The sequence below is a fragment of the Coregonus clupeaformis genome, chromosome 9 (genome assembly GCF_020615455.1).
Source record: "Coregonus clupeaformis isolate EN_2021a chromosome 9, ASM2061545v1, whole genome shotgun sequence".
In the NCBI taxonomy this organism is placed as follows: Eukaryota; Metazoa; Chordata; class Actinopteri; order Salmoniformes; family Salmonidae; genus Coregonus; species Coregonus clupeaformis.
In genome coordinates, this window is record NC_059200.1 from 22021591 (window position 1) to 22037963 (window position 16373).

General features: G+C 45.3%; 2 protein-coding genes across 9 annotated transcripts in view; one reads left to right on the forward strand and one right to left on the reverse strand.

Moving 5' to 3' along the window:
• The window catches only part of LOC121573461 (spermatid perinuclear RNA-binding protein), a 252881-nt gene that overhangs the window by 222784 nt on the left and 13724 nt on the right, over positions 1 to 16373 (forward strand). The gene's annotated exons all lie outside the window — the stretch shown is intronic.
• LOC121573460 (rab GTPase-activating protein 1) overlaps positions 1 to 16373 on the reverse strand; it is a 145384-nt gene that overhangs the window by 11137 nt on the left and 117874 nt on the right. For all 4 annotated transcript variants that reach the window (XM_041885470.1, XM_041885469.1, XM_041885468.1 and 1 more), the window contains 6 exons: positions 15993 to 16034; positions 15458 to 15586; positions 10071 to 10163; positions 3089 to 3199; positions 2801 to 2905; positions 941 to 1024 (listed from right to left, as the gene is read on the reverse strand). In XM_041885470.1, the coding sequence (XP_041741404.1) occupies positions 941 to 1024; positions 2801 to 2905; positions 3089 to 3199; positions 10071 to 10163; positions 15458 to 15586; positions 15993 to 16034 (564 nt within the window). The remainder of the gene's footprint in view (positions 1 to 940; positions 1025 to 2800; positions 2906 to 3088; positions 3200 to 10070; positions 10164 to 15457; positions 15587 to 15992; positions 16035 to 16373) is intronic.

The window sequence follows — 16373 nt, forward strand, 5'->3', positions numbered from 1 at the left end:
CAACTGGCACATAGCAGCCAGCGGAGCTGCTACCATCAATTTGATCATTTTCTGTCATTTTCAATTTCCCCTATATTTTTAGATTCCAGTAAAAGATGGCGACGGCTGTTTTAAAATTAGCGACACTATTTCTGCTGGCCCTCAGTGCCTTTTATGCACTTCAGTGTTGTGTAATGTTGCTTTGGTGATGTCACTTAGAGTTTGTGTAGAGGATAAAACACATGGATAGGATGACTTTTACTGCTTATTAATATAATATAACTATTATTACTATTACTATTATTACTATTGTTATTATTACTAGTAATACTACTATTATTACTACTATTATTACTACTATTATTATTATTACTATTATTACTATTATTATTACTATTATTACTACTATTATTATGACAATTGTTATTATTACTATTAGTATTATTAGTAGTATTAGTATTATTAGTAGTATTGCTATTATTACTATTATTATTACTATTATTACTATTATTATTATTACTATTGTTATTATTACTATTACTATTATTACTATTGTTATATTACTATTATTATCATTATTACTATTATTACTATTGTTATTATTACTATTATTATATTACTATTATTATTATTACTATTACCATTATTACTATTACCATTATTACTATTATTATAATTGCCATTATTACAAATATTATTATTACTATTATTATTACTATTATTACTATAATTACTATTATTACTATAATTACTATTATTATGATTATTATTACTATTATTAGTAGTATTATATTTATCCATATAGATAGATAAATTAGATAAATTACCAAACGGCAAATTTACATCCGTAGTCCCTAGGTAAGTAATAAATATGATGTTGTCACTATGTGGAATACAAATAAAAACAACTTTATACATATAAAATAAAAATAAAACGTTATATCTCCTGTCACCCTCTTACCTGTTTGTACTCTCCTATGATGGAACCATTATTCTTTATCTCAGACTCTGATTTGTCCAGCTCCCGTCTGCACATCTCTTTCAGCTGTGGACACATGCACGCAGACACACACATTGATATTATACACTGAATTAATGAATTTTTACATTTTACATTTTACACAGGGTCTCCCGAGTGGCGCAGTGGTCGAAGGCACTGCATCGCAGTGCTAGCTGTGCCACTAGAGATCCTGGTTCGAATCCAGGCTCTGTGGTAGCCGGCCACGACCGGTAGACCCATGGGGCGGCGCACAATTGGTCCAGGGTAGGGGAGGGAATGGCTGGCAGGGATGTAGCTCAGTTGGTAGAGCATGGCGTTTGCAACGCCAGGGTTGTGGGTTCGATTCCCACGGGGGGCCAGTATGAAAATGTATGCACTCACTAACTGTAAGTCGCTCTGGATAAGAGCGTCTGCTAAATGACTACATTTACATTTACATTTTAGTCATTTAGCAGACGCTCTTATCCAGAGCGACTTACAGTTAGTGAGTGCATACATTTTCATACTGGCCCCCCGTGGGAAACGAACCCACAACCCTGGCGTTGCAAGCGCCATGCTCTACCAACTGAGCTACAGGCTGCCTGCTTTGACCTACATGATAACCTAATCTCAGTCAGAGTCAACTGTCCTTGGGCCTGTATAAACTGCCTACTTTGACCTACATGATAACCTAATCTCAGTCAGAGTCAACTGTCCTTGGGCCTGTATAAACTGCCTACTTTGACCTACATGATAACCTCATCTCAGTCAGAGTCAACTGTCCTTGGGCCTGTATAAACTGCCTACTTTGACCTACATGATAACCTCATCTCAGTCAGAGTCAACTGTCCTTCGGCCTGTATAAACTGCCTACTTTGACCTACATGATAACCTCATCTCAGTCAGAGTCAACTGTCCTTGGGCCTGTATAAACTGCCTACTTTGACCCTACATGATAACCTCATCTCAGTCAGAGTCAACTGTCCTTGGGCCTGTATAAACTGCCTACTTTGACCTACATGATAACCTCATCTCAGTCAGAGTCAACTGTCCTTGGGCCTGTATAAACTGCCTACTTTGACCTACATGATAACCTCATCTCAGTCAGAGTCAACTGTCCTTGGGCCTGTATAAACTGCCTACTTTGACCTACATGATAACCTCATCTCAGTCAGAGTCAACTGTCCTTGGGCCTGTATAAACTGCCTACTTTGACCTACATGATAACCTCATCTCAGTCAGAGTCAACTGTCCTTGGGCCTGTATAAACTGCCTACAGTAGAGACACACTCAAGGAGGAGTGTGATGTAGTCATCAAGAGGACAGCAACAGATGCCCCTTGAGACTGTTTCTCCCGTAAGTGGATGTCATGAGAAATAACTTAGAGAGAGCAGGTATTAGCAGGTCCTGTGTTGGGCCAAAGTCATGTCCTGGAACACAGGCAGTGGCCACAGTGCATATGGGAGCACAACATCCCCCTCTGTCTTAAAGACAGAAAGAGAGAAACAACACTGCTTTCCAATCAAGGTGCATCAACAGACGAGCAATCTGAAGATGGAAAAAACATTCAGCAACTCTCAGAAGGGGACCTCCATTGTCTTTTCCAATACTAACGGAATCTTTTATTTTATTTTAAATAGACAGCCGGACAGTCAGACAGCTAGCTAGCCAGCCAGCCAGACAGACAGACAGACAGACAGATAGCTAGCCAGACAGACAGACAGACAGACAGACAGACAGACAGTCAGTCAGTCAGTCAGTCAGACAGACAGACAGACAGACAGACAGACAGCTAGCCAGACAGACAGTCAGTCAGTCAGTCAGACAGCTAGCCAGACAGACCTGTGCAGACTCCTCCTCTAGTCGTCTCTTCTCATCCTCTGAATCCACCAGCTTCTGTTTGGTCATCAACAGCTCCTTGTTCAGAGCGTCTGCTTTCTCCTCAGCCTGAGGGACAGACAGACAGACAGACAACATGGGTATGGTGACCAGGTCTACTGACATTAGCTAATGCCAAATAAAAAACCTGTCAGAGTAAAAATGTATTTGGGGTTTGGGTATTAGAAAACGTACGAACGCACACTCGCACAAGTAAAAAATAATACACGTGGGATGATGTGACAGCCTTACGTTGTCCAGGTCCTTGCGCAGAGCGATTTTGCTGCTGACCAGTTCATGGGCCAGGTCATCATTCTCCTGCTCCAGACGCATGTTAGCCTCCTGGAGACGACGGTTCTCCCTCTACAGGGGAGGAGAGGAGGAAGGTAGGAGTAAGTGAGTGAGTGAGTGAGTGAGCGAGTGAGTGAGTGAGTGGAGGAGAGAAGAAGATAGGGAGAAAGTAGAGATATTGGGAGAGTGAGAGAGTGGAGAAAGGAAAGAGGAGTGAGTGAGTTGAAGAGTGGAAAGAGTGGAGGATTGGAAAGAGTAGAGAAGAGAGAGAGAGGAGATATAAGCCTATTGCTGAAAGACTAGAGAGAGAGAGAGGAGATTGAAGCCTGTTGCTGAAAGAGAGAGAGAGAGAGAGAGAGAGAGAGAGAGAGAGAGAGAGAGGAGATAAGCCTGTTGCTGAAAGTGAGAGAGAGAGAGCGAGAGAGAGAGAAAGAGAGAGAGAGGCGATAGTAGCCTGTTGCTGAAAGACGAGAGAGAAAGAGACAGGAGATAGTAGCCTGTTGCTGAAAGTCGAGAGAGAGAGAGAGAGAGAGAGAGGAGATAGTAGCCTGTTGCTGAAAGTCGAGAGAGAGAGAGAGAGAGAGAGAGAGAGGAGATAGTAGCCTGTTGCTGAAAGACTAGAGAGAGAGAGAGGAGATAGTAGCCTGTTGCTAAAAGACGGGAGGGAGAGAGAGAGAGAGAGGAGATAGTAGCCTGTTGCTAAAAGACGGGAGAGAGAGAGAGAGGAGATAGTAGCCTGTTGCTGAAAGACGAGAGAGAGAGATAGAGAGCGAGAGAGCGAGGAGATAGATGCCTGTTGCTGAAAGACTAGAGAAAGAGAGAGAGGATAGAAGCCTGTTGCTGAAAGACTAGAGAGAGAGAGGAGATAGTAGCCTGTTGCTAAAAGACGGGAGAGAGAGAGAGAGGAGATAATAGCCTGTTGCTGAAAGACGAGAGAGAAAGAGACAGGTGATAGTAGCCTGTTGCTGAAAGTCGAGAGAGAGAGAGAGAGAGAGAGAGAGAGAGAGAGAGAGAGAGAGAGAGAGGAGATAGTAGCCTGTTGCTGAAAGACTAGAGAGAGAGAGAGGAGATAGTAGCCTGTTGCTAAAAGACGGGAGGGAGAGAGAGAGAGAGAGGAGATAGTAGCCTGTTGCTGAAAGACAAGAGCGAGAGAGATAGTAGCCTGTTGCTGAAAGACGAGAGAGAAAGAGAGGAGATAGTAGCCTGTTGCTGAAAGTCGAGAGAGAGAGAGAGAGAGAGAGAGAGAGAGAGAGAGAGAGGAGATAGTAGCCTGTTGCTGAAAGTCGAGAGAGAGAGAGAGAGAGAGAGAGAGAGAGAGAGAGGAGATAGTAGCCTGTTGCTGAAAGACTAGAGAGAGAGAGAGGAGATAGTAGCCTGTTGCTAAAAGACAGGAGGGAGAGAGAGAGAAAGAGGAGATAGTAGCCTGTTGCTAAAAGACGGGAGAGAGAGAGAGAGGAGATAGTAGCCTGTTGCTGAAAGACGAGAGAGAGAGATAGAGAGAGAGAGAGCGAGGAGATAGATGCCTGTTGCTGAAAGACTAGAGAAAGAGAGAGAGGATAGAAGCCTGTTGCTGAAAGACTAGAGAGAGAGAGGAGATAGTAGCCTGTTGCTAAAAGACGGGAGAGAGAGAGAGAGGAGATAATAGCCTGTTGCTGAAAGACGAGAGAGAAAGAGACAGGTGATAGTAGCCTGTTGCTGAAAGTCGAGAGAGAGAGAGAGAGAGAGGAGATAGTAGCTAGTTGCTGAAAGACGAGAGAGAGAAAGGCGATAGTAGCCTGTTGCTGAAAGACAAGAGCGAGAGAGATAGTAGCCTGTTGCTGAAAGACGAGAGAGAAAGAGAGGAGATAGTAGCCTGTTGCTGAAAGTCGAGAGAGAGAGAGAGAGAGAGAGAGAGAGAGAGGAGATAGTAGCCTGTTGCTGAAAGTCGGAGAGAGAGAGAGAGAGAGAGAGAGAGGAGATAGTAGCCTGTTGCTGAAAGACTAGAGAGAGAGAGAGGAGATAGTAGCCTGTTGCTAAAAGACAGGAGGGAGAGAGAGAGAGAGAGGAGATAGTAGCCTGTTGCTAAAAGACGGAGAGAGAGAGAGAGGAGATAGTAGCCTGTTGCTGAAAGACGAGAGAGAGAGATAGAGAGAGAGAGAGCGAGGAGATAGATGCCTGTTGCTGAAAGACTAGAGAAAGAGAGAGAGGATAGAAGCCTGTTGCTGAAAGACTAGAGAGAGAGAGGAGATAGTAGCCTGTTGCTAAAAGACGGGAGAGAGAGAGAGAGGAGATAATAGCCTGTTGCTGAAAGACGAGAGAGAAAGAGACAGGTGATAGTAGCCTGTTGCTGAAAGTCGAGAGAGAGAGAGAGAGAGAGAGGAGATAGTAGCCTGTTGCTGAAAGTCGAGAGAGAGAGAGAGAGAGAGAGAGAGAGAGAGGAGATAGTAGCCTGTTGCTGAAAGACTAGAGAGAGAGAGAGGAGATAGTAGCCTGTTGCTAAAAGACGGGAGGGAGAGAGAGAGAGAGAGGAGATAGTAGCCTGTTGCTGAAAGACTAGAGAGAGAGAGAGGAGATAGTAGCCTGTTGCTAAAAGACGGGAGGGAGAGAGAGAGAGGAGATAGTAGCCTGTTGCCGAAAGACGAGAGAGAGAGAGAGAGAGAGAGAGAGAGAGAGAGAGAGAGAGAGAGAGAGAGAGAGAGGAGATAGAAGCCTGTTGCTGAAAGACTAGAGAGAGAGAGGAGAGATAGTAGCCTGTTGCTAAAAGACAGGAGAGAGAGAGGAGAGATAGTAGCCTGTTGCTGAAAGATGAGAGAGAAAGAGAGAGAGAGAGAGAGAGAGAGGAGATAGTAGCTAGTTGCTGAAAGACGAGAGAGAGAAAGGCGATAGTAGCCTGTTGCTGAAAGACAAGAGCGAGAGAGATAGTAGCCTGTTGCTGAAAGACGAGAGAGAAAGAGACAGGAGATAGTAGCCTGTTGCTGAAAGTCGAGAGAGAGAGAGAGAGAGAGAGAGGAGATAGTAGCCTGTTGCTGAAAGTCGAGAGAGAGAGAGAGAGAGAGAGAGAGAGAGGAGATAGTAGCCTGTTGCTGAAAGACTAGAGAGAGAGAGAGAGGAGATAGTAGCCTGTTGCTAAAAGACGGGAGGGAGAGAGAGAGAGAGAGGAGATAGTAGCCTGTTGCTAAAAAGACGGGAGAGAGAGAGAGAGGAGATAGTAGCCTGTTGCTGAAAGACGAGAGAGAGAGAGATAGAGAGAGAGAGAGCGAGAGATAGATGCCTGTTGCTGAAAGACTAGAGAGAGAGAGAGAGGATAGAAGCCTGTTGCTGAAAGACTAGAGAGAGAGAGGAGATAGTAGCCTGTTGCTAAAAGACGGGAGAGAGAGAGAGGAGATAATAGCCTGTTGCTGAAAGACGAGAGAGAAAGAGACAGGTGATAGTAGCCTGTTGCTGAAAGTCGAGAGAGAGAGAGAGAGAGAGGAGATAGTAGCCTGTTGCTGAAAGTCGAGGAGAAGAGAGAGAGAGAGAGAGAGAGAGAGAGAGAGAGAGGAGATAGTAGCCTTTTGCTGAAAGACTAGAGAGAGAGAGAGGAGATAGTAGCCTGTTGCTAAAAGACGGGAGGGAGAGAGAGAGAGAGAGGAGATAGTAGCCTGTTGCTGAAAGACTAGAGAGAGAGAGAGGAGATAGTAGCCTGTTGCTAAAAGACGGGAGGGAGAGAGAGAGAGGAGATAGTAGCCTGTTGCCGAAAGACGAGAGAGAGAGAGAGAGAGAGAGAGAGAGAGGAGATAGAAGCCTGTTGCTGAAAGACTAGAGAGAGAGAGGAGAGATAGTAGCCTGTTGCTAAAAGACGGGAGAGAGAGAGGAGAGATAGTAGCCTGTTGCTGAAAGACGAGAGAGAAAGAGAGAGAGAGAGAGAGGAGATAGTAGCTAGTTGCTGAAAGACGAGAGAGAGAAAGGCGATAGTAGCCTGTTGCTGAAAGACAAGAGCGAGAGAGATAGTAGCCTGTTGCTGAAAGACGAGAGAGAAAGAGAGGAGATAGTAGCCTGTTACTGAAAGACGAGAGAGAGAGAGAGAGAGAGAGGAGATGGTAGCCTGTTGCTGAAAGACGAGAGAGAGAGAGAGAGAGAGAGAGAGAGGGAGAGAGAGAGAGGAGATAGTAGCCTGTTGCTGAAAGACTAGAGAGAGAGAGAGAGGAGATAGTAGCCTGTTGCTGAAAGACGAGAGAGAAAGAGAGAGGAGATAGTAGCATGTTGCTGAAAGACGGGAGGGAGGAGATAGTAGCCTGTTGCTGAAAGACTAGAGAGAGAGAGGGAGAGAGAGAGAGAGAGAGAGAGAGAGAGAGAGAGAGAGAGAGAGAGAGGGGGAGATAGAAGCATGTTGCTGAAAGAGAGAGAGAGAGAGAGAGGAGATAGTAGCCTGTTGCTGAAAGACTAGAGAGAGGAGATAGTAGCCCGTTGTTTAAAGATGAGAGCGAGAGAGGAGTTAGTAGCCTGTTGTTGAAAGGAGAAAGATGAGATAGTAGCCAGTTGCTGAAAGACGAGAGCGAGAGATAGTAGCCTGTTGCTGGAAGACGAGAAAGAGAGAGAGAGAGAGAGAGAGGAGATAGAAGCCTGTTGCTGAAAGACGAGAGAGAGAGAGAGAGAGAGAGAGAGGAGATAGTAGCCTGTTGCTGAAAGTCGAGAGAGAGAGAGAGAGAGAGAGAGAGAGAGAGAGAGAGAGAGGAGATAGAAGCCTGTTGCTAAAAAATGAGAGAGAGAGAGAGAGAGAGAGAGAGAGAGAGAGAGAGAGAGAGAGAGAGAGAGAGAGGAGATAGTAGCCTGTTGCTGAAATACGGGAGAGAGAGAGAGAGAGAGAGAGAGAGAGAGAGAGATAGATAGTAGCCTGTTGCTGGGCTCCTCTACTGAAAATCCTCATATCTTCTTCCTGTTTCAGTGGACTCGTGACATATACAGTGAGGGAAAAAAGTATTTGATCCCCTGCTGATTTTGTATGTTTGCCCACTGACAAAGACATGATCATTCTATAATTTTAATGGTAGGCTTATTTGAACAGTGAGAGACAGAATAACAACAACAAAATCCAGAAAAACGCATGTCAAAAATGTTATAAATTGATTTGCATTTTAATGAGCGAAATAAGTATTTGACCCCTCTGCAAAACATGACTTTGTACTTGGTGGCAAAACCCTTGTTGGCAATCACAGAGGTCAGACGTTTCTTGTAGTTGGCCACCAGGTTTGCACACATCTCAGGAGGGATTTTGTTCCACTCCTCTTTGCAGATCATCTCCAAGTCATTAAGGTTTCGAGGCTGACGTTTGGCAACTCGAACCTTCAGCTCCCTCCACAGATTTTCTATGGGATTAAGGTCTGGAGACTGGCTAGGCCACTCCAGGACCTTAATGTGCTTCTTCTTGAGCCACTCCTTTGTTGCCTTGGCCGTGTGTTTTGGGTCATTGTCATGCTGGAATACCCATCCACAACACAACACTTTCACCCAGTTCTCCTCTGAATCATTCAGATGTTCATTGGCAAACTTCAAACGGCCCTGTATATGTGCTTTCTTGAGCAGGGGGACCTTGCGGGCGCTGCAGGATTTCAGTCCTTCACGGCGTAGTGTGTTACCAATTGTTTTCTTGGTGACTATGGTCCCAGCTGCCTTGAGATCATTGACAAGATCCTCCCGTGTAGTTCTGGGCTGATTCCTCACCGTTCTCATGATCATTGCAACTCCACGAGGTGAGATCTTGCATGGAGCCCCAGGCCGAGGGAGATTGACAGTACTTTTGTGTTTCTTCCATTTGCGAATAATCGCACCAACTGTTGTCACCTTCTCACCAAGCTGCTTGGCAATGGTATTGTAGCCCATTCCAGCTTTGTGTAGGTCTACAATCTTGTCCCTGACATCCTTGGAGAGCTCTTTGGTCTTGGCCATGGTGGAGAGTTTGGAATCTGATTGATTGATTGCTTCTGTGGACAGGTGTCTTTTATACAGGTAACAAACTGAGATTAGGAGCACTCCCTTTAAGAGTGTGCTCCTAATCTCAGCTCGTTACCTGTATAAAAGACACCTGGGAGCCAAAATCTTTCTGATTGAGAGGGGGTCAAATACTTATTTCCCTCATTAAAATGCAAATCAATTTATAACATTTTTGACATCCGTTTTTCTGGATTTTTTTGTTGCTATTCTGTCTCTCACTGTTCAAATAAACCTACCATTAAAATTATAGACTGATCATTTCTTTGTCAGTGGGCAAACGTACAAAATCAGCAGGGGATCAAATACTTTTTTCCCTCACTGTATAATGTTTGACTATTCTTGTAAATAACAACCTCTGAGAACAGCCTTGATTAAACATGGACCTGTGTGCAGTACACAAATTCACCTGCACTCCAGACATTCATGGCATTCCAACTACCTAATGGATTCCACTGGGGGGGGATTGAGTTTGTGTACAAGTACGTGCAAATCAAATCAAATCAAAGTATATTTGTCACATGCGACGAATACAACAGGTGTAGACCTTACAGTGAAATGCTTACTTACAAGACCTAACCAACAATGCAGTTTTAAGATAAATAAGTGTTAAGTAAACAATAGATAAGTAAAAAATAAAAGCAGTAAAACAACAGTAGAAATAACAGTAGCGAGGCTATATACAGGGGGTACCGGTTAGTCAATGTGCGGGGGCATCGGTTAGTCGAGGTAATTGCGGTAATATGTACATGTAGGTATAGTTAAAGTTATTATGCATAGATAGTAAACAGAGAGTAGCAGCAGTGTAAAAGAGGGGGTGGACTGTGCAGTCCATTTAAGAGACTAACTGGACTCCCTCGATCACTCCAATGTTCTGTGATTACCATCTCTCTTGGGTGAAGATAAGAGTAACCAGTACAATAGAACGACTGAAACCAGGGGGTAAACAATCTAACCCATTGATTGGTTGATTAATTGGTTGATTGATTGGTCGTACCTCATATCTCTCAATGGGAGCCTCCTGCTGCTCCTGCTGTTCTCTCATGGTGTGGTACTCCTTCTCATACTTCTTCAGCTTCTTCTGGCTGATCTGTAGAGACATGGACAGACAGACACACTGTTACTGGACAGACAGACACACTGTTACTGGACAGACAGACACACTGTTACTGGACAGACAGACACACTGTTACTGGACAGACAGACACTGTTACTGGACAGACAGACACACTGTTACTGGACAGACAGACACACTGTTACTGGACAGACAGACACTGTTACTGGACAGACAGACACACTGTTACTGGACAGACAGACAATGTTACTGGACAGACAGACACACTGTTACTGGACAGACAGACACACTGTTACTGGACAGACAGACAATGTTACTGGACAGACAGACACACTGTTACTGGACAGACAGACACACTGTTACTGGACAGATCTACACACAGTAGACGACACGGAGGTAAAGATGGGGGAGGAGGAGAGGGCTCCCCATAGCCTCTGTCTGCTTAGAGATCTACAGTCATGGAGCGAAGGCTTATCTGATGGCAGTACCAGTCAGGAAGGTGTCAGCTGAAATGAAATACCCAATAACAGTGGAATAGTCCCTTTCTCATATGGCTTCACTGATCTATCTACACACAAACCTGCAAATGTGTCAAGAACGAGATACTTGAGGGTTATGCTGCATGTACAGTCTATAGCACTTCTTCCCATTTAATAAAAACCCATGAACAACCACACATCTGTCTGTATGACGCAAAACAAGCTTCATTAACAGTCCTTCCCCGCTGTACTATTTGAAAATTGTGTACACAGAGAGAGAGCAGACATTTCTCAGAGCACACTCAGCATGTTATAATCAGCATGAAGGAACGTGTGTGTGTGTGTGTGTGTGTGTGTGTGTGTGTGTGTGTGTGTGTGTGTGTGTGTAGGGGTGTGTATTTGCTCTTTCTCCACAGGCAGCTCGTTGTAAATGAGGTCTATTTAACAGGCTGCGGTTTCCTCCGGCTCAGACCACAGTACAGAACCGGGTCTGTTGTGGAGGAGCGGGTCCATTATGAACCCAGTGATGACTGCAGACTCAGCTATACTGGGTACACTACACACCTGCTATCATGGCTTAGGAGCTAGTGGGTGTGTTTGTATCTAGAACAGCACGGCCTACATGACTTTCAATGCTAGCCTTCAATATTTGAATGTGTGTATGTGAGTGTGTGTGTTTTGTGGCAAATGAGACTTAGGCGGGTACACAGTCCACAGTGAGGTTGAGACAGAACGGCAGGCTGGAACTGTGTGATAAAGTTACGAGTGTTGAAGGCAGGAGGTGCCCCATCTAGACAGAGGCTCAATCTGTCCCTGTCTGACAGCTGTTGTCCCTGTCCGACAGCTGTTGTCCCAGTCTAACAGCTGTTGTCCCTGTCTGACAGCTGCTGACCCTGTCTGACAGCTGCTGACCCTGTCCGACAGCTGTTGACCCTGTCCGACAGCTGTTGTCCCTGTCCGACAGCTGTTGTCCCTGTCTGACAGCTGTTGTCCCTGTCCGACAGCTGCTGTCCCATCCGACAGCTGTTGTCCCTGTCCGACAGCTGTTGTCCCTGTCTGACAGCTGTTGTCCCTGTCCGACAGCTGTTGTCCCTGTCCGACAGCTGTTGTCCCTGTCCGACAGCTGTTGTCCCTGTCCGACAGCTGTTGTCCCAGTCCGACAGCTGTTGTCCCTGTCCGACAGCTGTTGTCCCTGTCCGACAGCTGTTGTCCCTGTCCGACAGCTGTTGTCCCTGTCCGACAGCTGTTGTCCCTGTCCGACAGCTGTTGTCCCTGTCTGACAGCTGTTGTCCCTGTCCAACAGCTGTTGTCCCTGTCCGACAGCTGTTGTCCCAGTCTGACAGCTGTTGTCCCTGTCTGACAGCTGTTGTTAGAGAAGCCATCAGAGCAGAACAGAAAGACTGGGTGACTAGCAAACTGAACTGAACTGGACCCACGCTACTGACACAACCTATGACATGATGAGAGTATATTCATCCTAAGTATGTCTCTACCCGGATCCGACACAATCATCCCCAAAACTCCTACTACTTCCAACGTGCTGATGAAATAAACAGTGTGTGTCTGTGTACATATGATCATTATACAAAGCTTGAATAAAAATGGCATTTTCAAATTCCAAATTTGTTTTTTTGTAACTTATTTTGTCAGCTTCAACTGAATTCCCACACTATCACATTCACATTATCACCTTAAAAATATTATTATTGTTAGAGTTAATCTCTAATCCTGCACCTGAGCGCTATATAAACCACACACACACACAGGAACCAGGCTCTGGAACCAAGTACATTTATAGAACTGCCCAACCACACCTGTACAGTACAGTGCTTTCAGAAAAGGGAAGGATGTGTCTGTGTGTGTGTGTGAGTGAGAGAGAGTGTTTGAGCTTGTGTGTGTGTGTGTGTGTGTGTGTGTGTGTGTGTGTGTGTGTGTGTGTGTGTGTGTGTGTGTGTGTGTGTGTGTGTGTGTGTGTGTGTGTGTGTGTGCGTGTATGTTTCACTGTGTATGCACTATGCAGAGTATGTGTGTGGGAGTGTACTGTCTGTAAACAGTGGCTATGCTGGTTACTGAGTGTGGTTCCTATAGTAGTAAGCCTCTCTCTCTCTCTCTTACTGAAGCCACAGTAGAACACAGTTGGTTCATTCTGAGCAGAGTAAAGTCCCTGGGCCTAAAGGATGGACTAATATTACAGTAATACTCTGTAAAGTAGTTTGTACAGACACAAGTAGAGTAATCCAAACATTACCTCAATGATAATCTACCAGTGATGTAAGGTAGCTCAGTGGGAGACTGGTAGAGCTGGGCAGAACAGGGTGGTAGACAGTGGAAAAGAAGAGAGAAGGAGGAGGAGAGGAGAGGAGGAGAGAGGAGGGGCAGGGGGCTGAGAGAAGAAGAGAGGCTGAGAGGAGGCTGAGAGGAGAGGAGAGGAGAGGAGAGGAGAGGAGAGGAGAGGAGAGGAGAGGAGAGGAGAGGAGAGGAGAGGAGAGGAGAGGAGAGGAGAGGAGAGGAGAGGAGAGGAGAGGAGAGGAGAGGAGGGGGCTGAGAGAAGAAGAGAGAGGAGAAAGGAGGAGAGGAGAAGATGAGGCTGAGAGGAGTGGATAGGTAGGAGGATGAGAGGAGAGAGGAGCAGAGGAGAGGAGGAGAGAAGAGGGGCAGGAGACTGAGAGGAGAAGAGAGGCTGAGAGGAGGCTGAGAGGAGGCTGAGAGGAGGCTGAGAGGAGAGGAGAGGAGAGGAGAGGAGAGGAGAGGAGAGGAGAGGAGAGGAGAGGAGAGGAGAGGAGAGGAGAGGAGAGGAGAGGCTCCAAGGAGGCTGAGAGGAGAGGAGAGGCTGAGAGGAGAGGAGAGGCTGAGAGGAGAGGAGAGGCAGGAGTTTGAGAGGAGAAAGGAATCTGATCCACCTATCTGACCCTGCCACCTGGCTCTGGGTTTTGTTTTGTTCTTGCAGTCGCCGCAGTGACAGAATTAGATTTCTGGTGACAGCTTGGTGACACTGTTTGTGTGTGTGTTTGTGTGTCACCCTGAGGACCTTGCCTGCACCTCTCAGCCCTTAAGATCCTTATCCTTCTCTAAAACGGCCTCTCTACCATGGAGCCCTGGATGACCTGACCTGTCAAAAAGGTCAGATGTCAGACGTGCATGACCTCAAGCCTGACCCCTCGGCCCACCTTAGTTCTAACAGACCCTTTAATTACTGGTCATTTGATCATTACTGCCATTACAAAAACAAAGCACAATTGATATGGTAGACAGTTGTGTTATATGATATAGATACAACTGATGGGACAAGAGAGGTTGACCTGTTCTATAGCCAGCTGGCCAAATAGAACACCTGCCTGAATCAGAGTACAAGAGCACAGGTAATCTCTGACCAAATGGACTGTATGTGTTTTGTAATGCAGTTTAGGATAAGCCAACCTCTTCTGAGGAAAACGTTTTTAGATACAGCCCAAATTCCAAATATTTAGATTCAAATCCAAGGTATAAAAAAAATATGTTTAAGCACAGACCAGAATTTCTAAGTCAAAGCAGAACACAGGTATGCAGTTTGGGATTAGCCAACACTTCTGAGAATTATTGCAGATGTTTTTAGATGCAGTCAATTTCCAAATATTTAGATACATTCATATAAGATGTAAAATACTAGTGACTTTCTAGGTCAGTAAAGAGCACAGGAGATAAGGTTATTCACAAGCTATAGCTGACCGTTTCTACTACAGCTCAACACTGCTCTCCACAGGTTATTTAGGAGTAGTTTTCAATTCCAGTCCTACAGTACTGAAGGCTTCCTGATCCATCCATCATCTTAACATTATCTTTATTGGAGCAAATGACATTGCTCCATTAGAATAAAAGCCCAATTTATTACTGGTAATTGATCCACTCATTTGCCAGGAAGAAGAAATGCCCTCCCTGCATTCAATCTAATTCATCCAGATTTTCATTAGCTTGTAAAAGGGACTAAACTCTGAACCAACTTACGGTACTGTTTGTGTGTTTCTACTGTACACAGCCACACAGTTACGTCCGTGTACAGTATGCTAACAGTATGCTAACAGTATGCAAACCAAACCCTAATAAAGACACAAACTAAAGACAACATTAAGTGACTCAACTGACCAGAGTAGATTCAAACTAAAGAGAAAACAACATGATAGAGTTAGCCAGGTTAGATTCAACATAATAGAGTTAGCCAGGTTAGATTCAACATGATAGAGTTAGCCAGGTTAGATTCAACATGATAGAGTTAGCCAGGTTAGATTCAACATGATAGAGTTAGCCAGGTTAGATTCAACATGATAGAGTTAGCCAGGTTAGATTCAACATGATAGAGTTAGCCAGGGTAGATTCAACATGATAGAGTTAGCCAGGCTATATTCAACATGATATAGTTAGCCAGGTTAGATTCAACATGATAGAGTTAGCCAGGGTTAGATTCAACATGATAGAGTTAGCCATGGTTAGATTCAACATGATATAGTTAGCCAGGCTAGATTCAACATGGTAGAGTTAGCCAGGTTAGATTCAACATGATAGAGTTAGCCAGGCTAGATTCAACATGGTAGAGTTAGCCAGGTTAGATTCAACATGATAGAGTTAGCCAGGCTATATTCAACATGATAGAGTTAGCCAGGTTAGATTCAACATGATAGAGTTAGCCAGGTTAGATTCAACATGATATAGTTAGCCAGGTTAGATTCAACATGATAGAGTTAGCCAGGCTAGATTCAACATGATAGAGTTGCCAGGCTAGAGTCAACATGGAAACAGTAGAGGCAGGGATAGTTTTGTTTGGATAAGCAGCATTTCAGCCAGTGAATAATGTAGTACCTTCATGCTGCAGGCCAGCTCCATCAGTTTCTTAGCGTTCTCCTCTGAGCGGTAGCGTTTGGGAACCGGGACCCGGAAGAACTTGAGCGCCCCCTCAAAGTCTGTTGCCACCAGGTCTTCCCTCGAGGTCTGCAAACAGGAGAGGAGAGAAGAGACAAAGAGAGACCTGTCCCAGCTAGAGAGGCTCTGCTCCAGCCTCGGTTCCAGCCAAGACCCCCCTCAGTCCCAGTCTACCATCTATACTACTGTCAGGAGCAGAGAATAGAGGGGGAGGAACCATATGTGTATGTAGTGTGTGTGTGTGTGTGTGTGTGTGTGTGTGTGTGTGTGTGTGTAGTGTGTGTATGTAGTGAGTGTGTGTATGTAGTGTGTGTATGTAGTGTGTATGTGTAGTGTGTGTGATGAGAATTGGACCCTGGCCATGGCTGTGTCTAAGCTTGCAAAGCATCGCTGTGGCAACACGGCCTTATGACTGGCAGCTTGTGTGTGTGAGTGTATGTGTTTCCACAGAGACAGTGTCTCGGGGCTTACTTACCTTCAGGAGAGCCAGAGCCACGTTGAAGATCACACTGATGCCCTGAGAGAGAGGAGAGAGAGACAGTGAGTTACTGAAGGGGGGAGTAGAGCAGAGGTAAGAGGGGGGAGACAGGGAAAATGGGAGACTGAAAAGAAACAGAAGGAGAGGGTTGTTAGAGAGACAGAGAGTAGAGGGAGGGAGAGGGTTGGGGGGACACAGAGAGAGGAGGGTTGAGTTCAGAAAGAGAGAAAGGAAGTGAGGGTAGAAAGCCATAGAGACAGGAAGTGAGGGTGGAAAGCCAGAGAGACAGGAAGTGAGGGTAGAAAGCCATAGAGACAGGAAGTGAGGGTGGAAAGCCAGAGAGACAGGAAGTGAGGGTAGAAAGCCAGAGAGACAGGA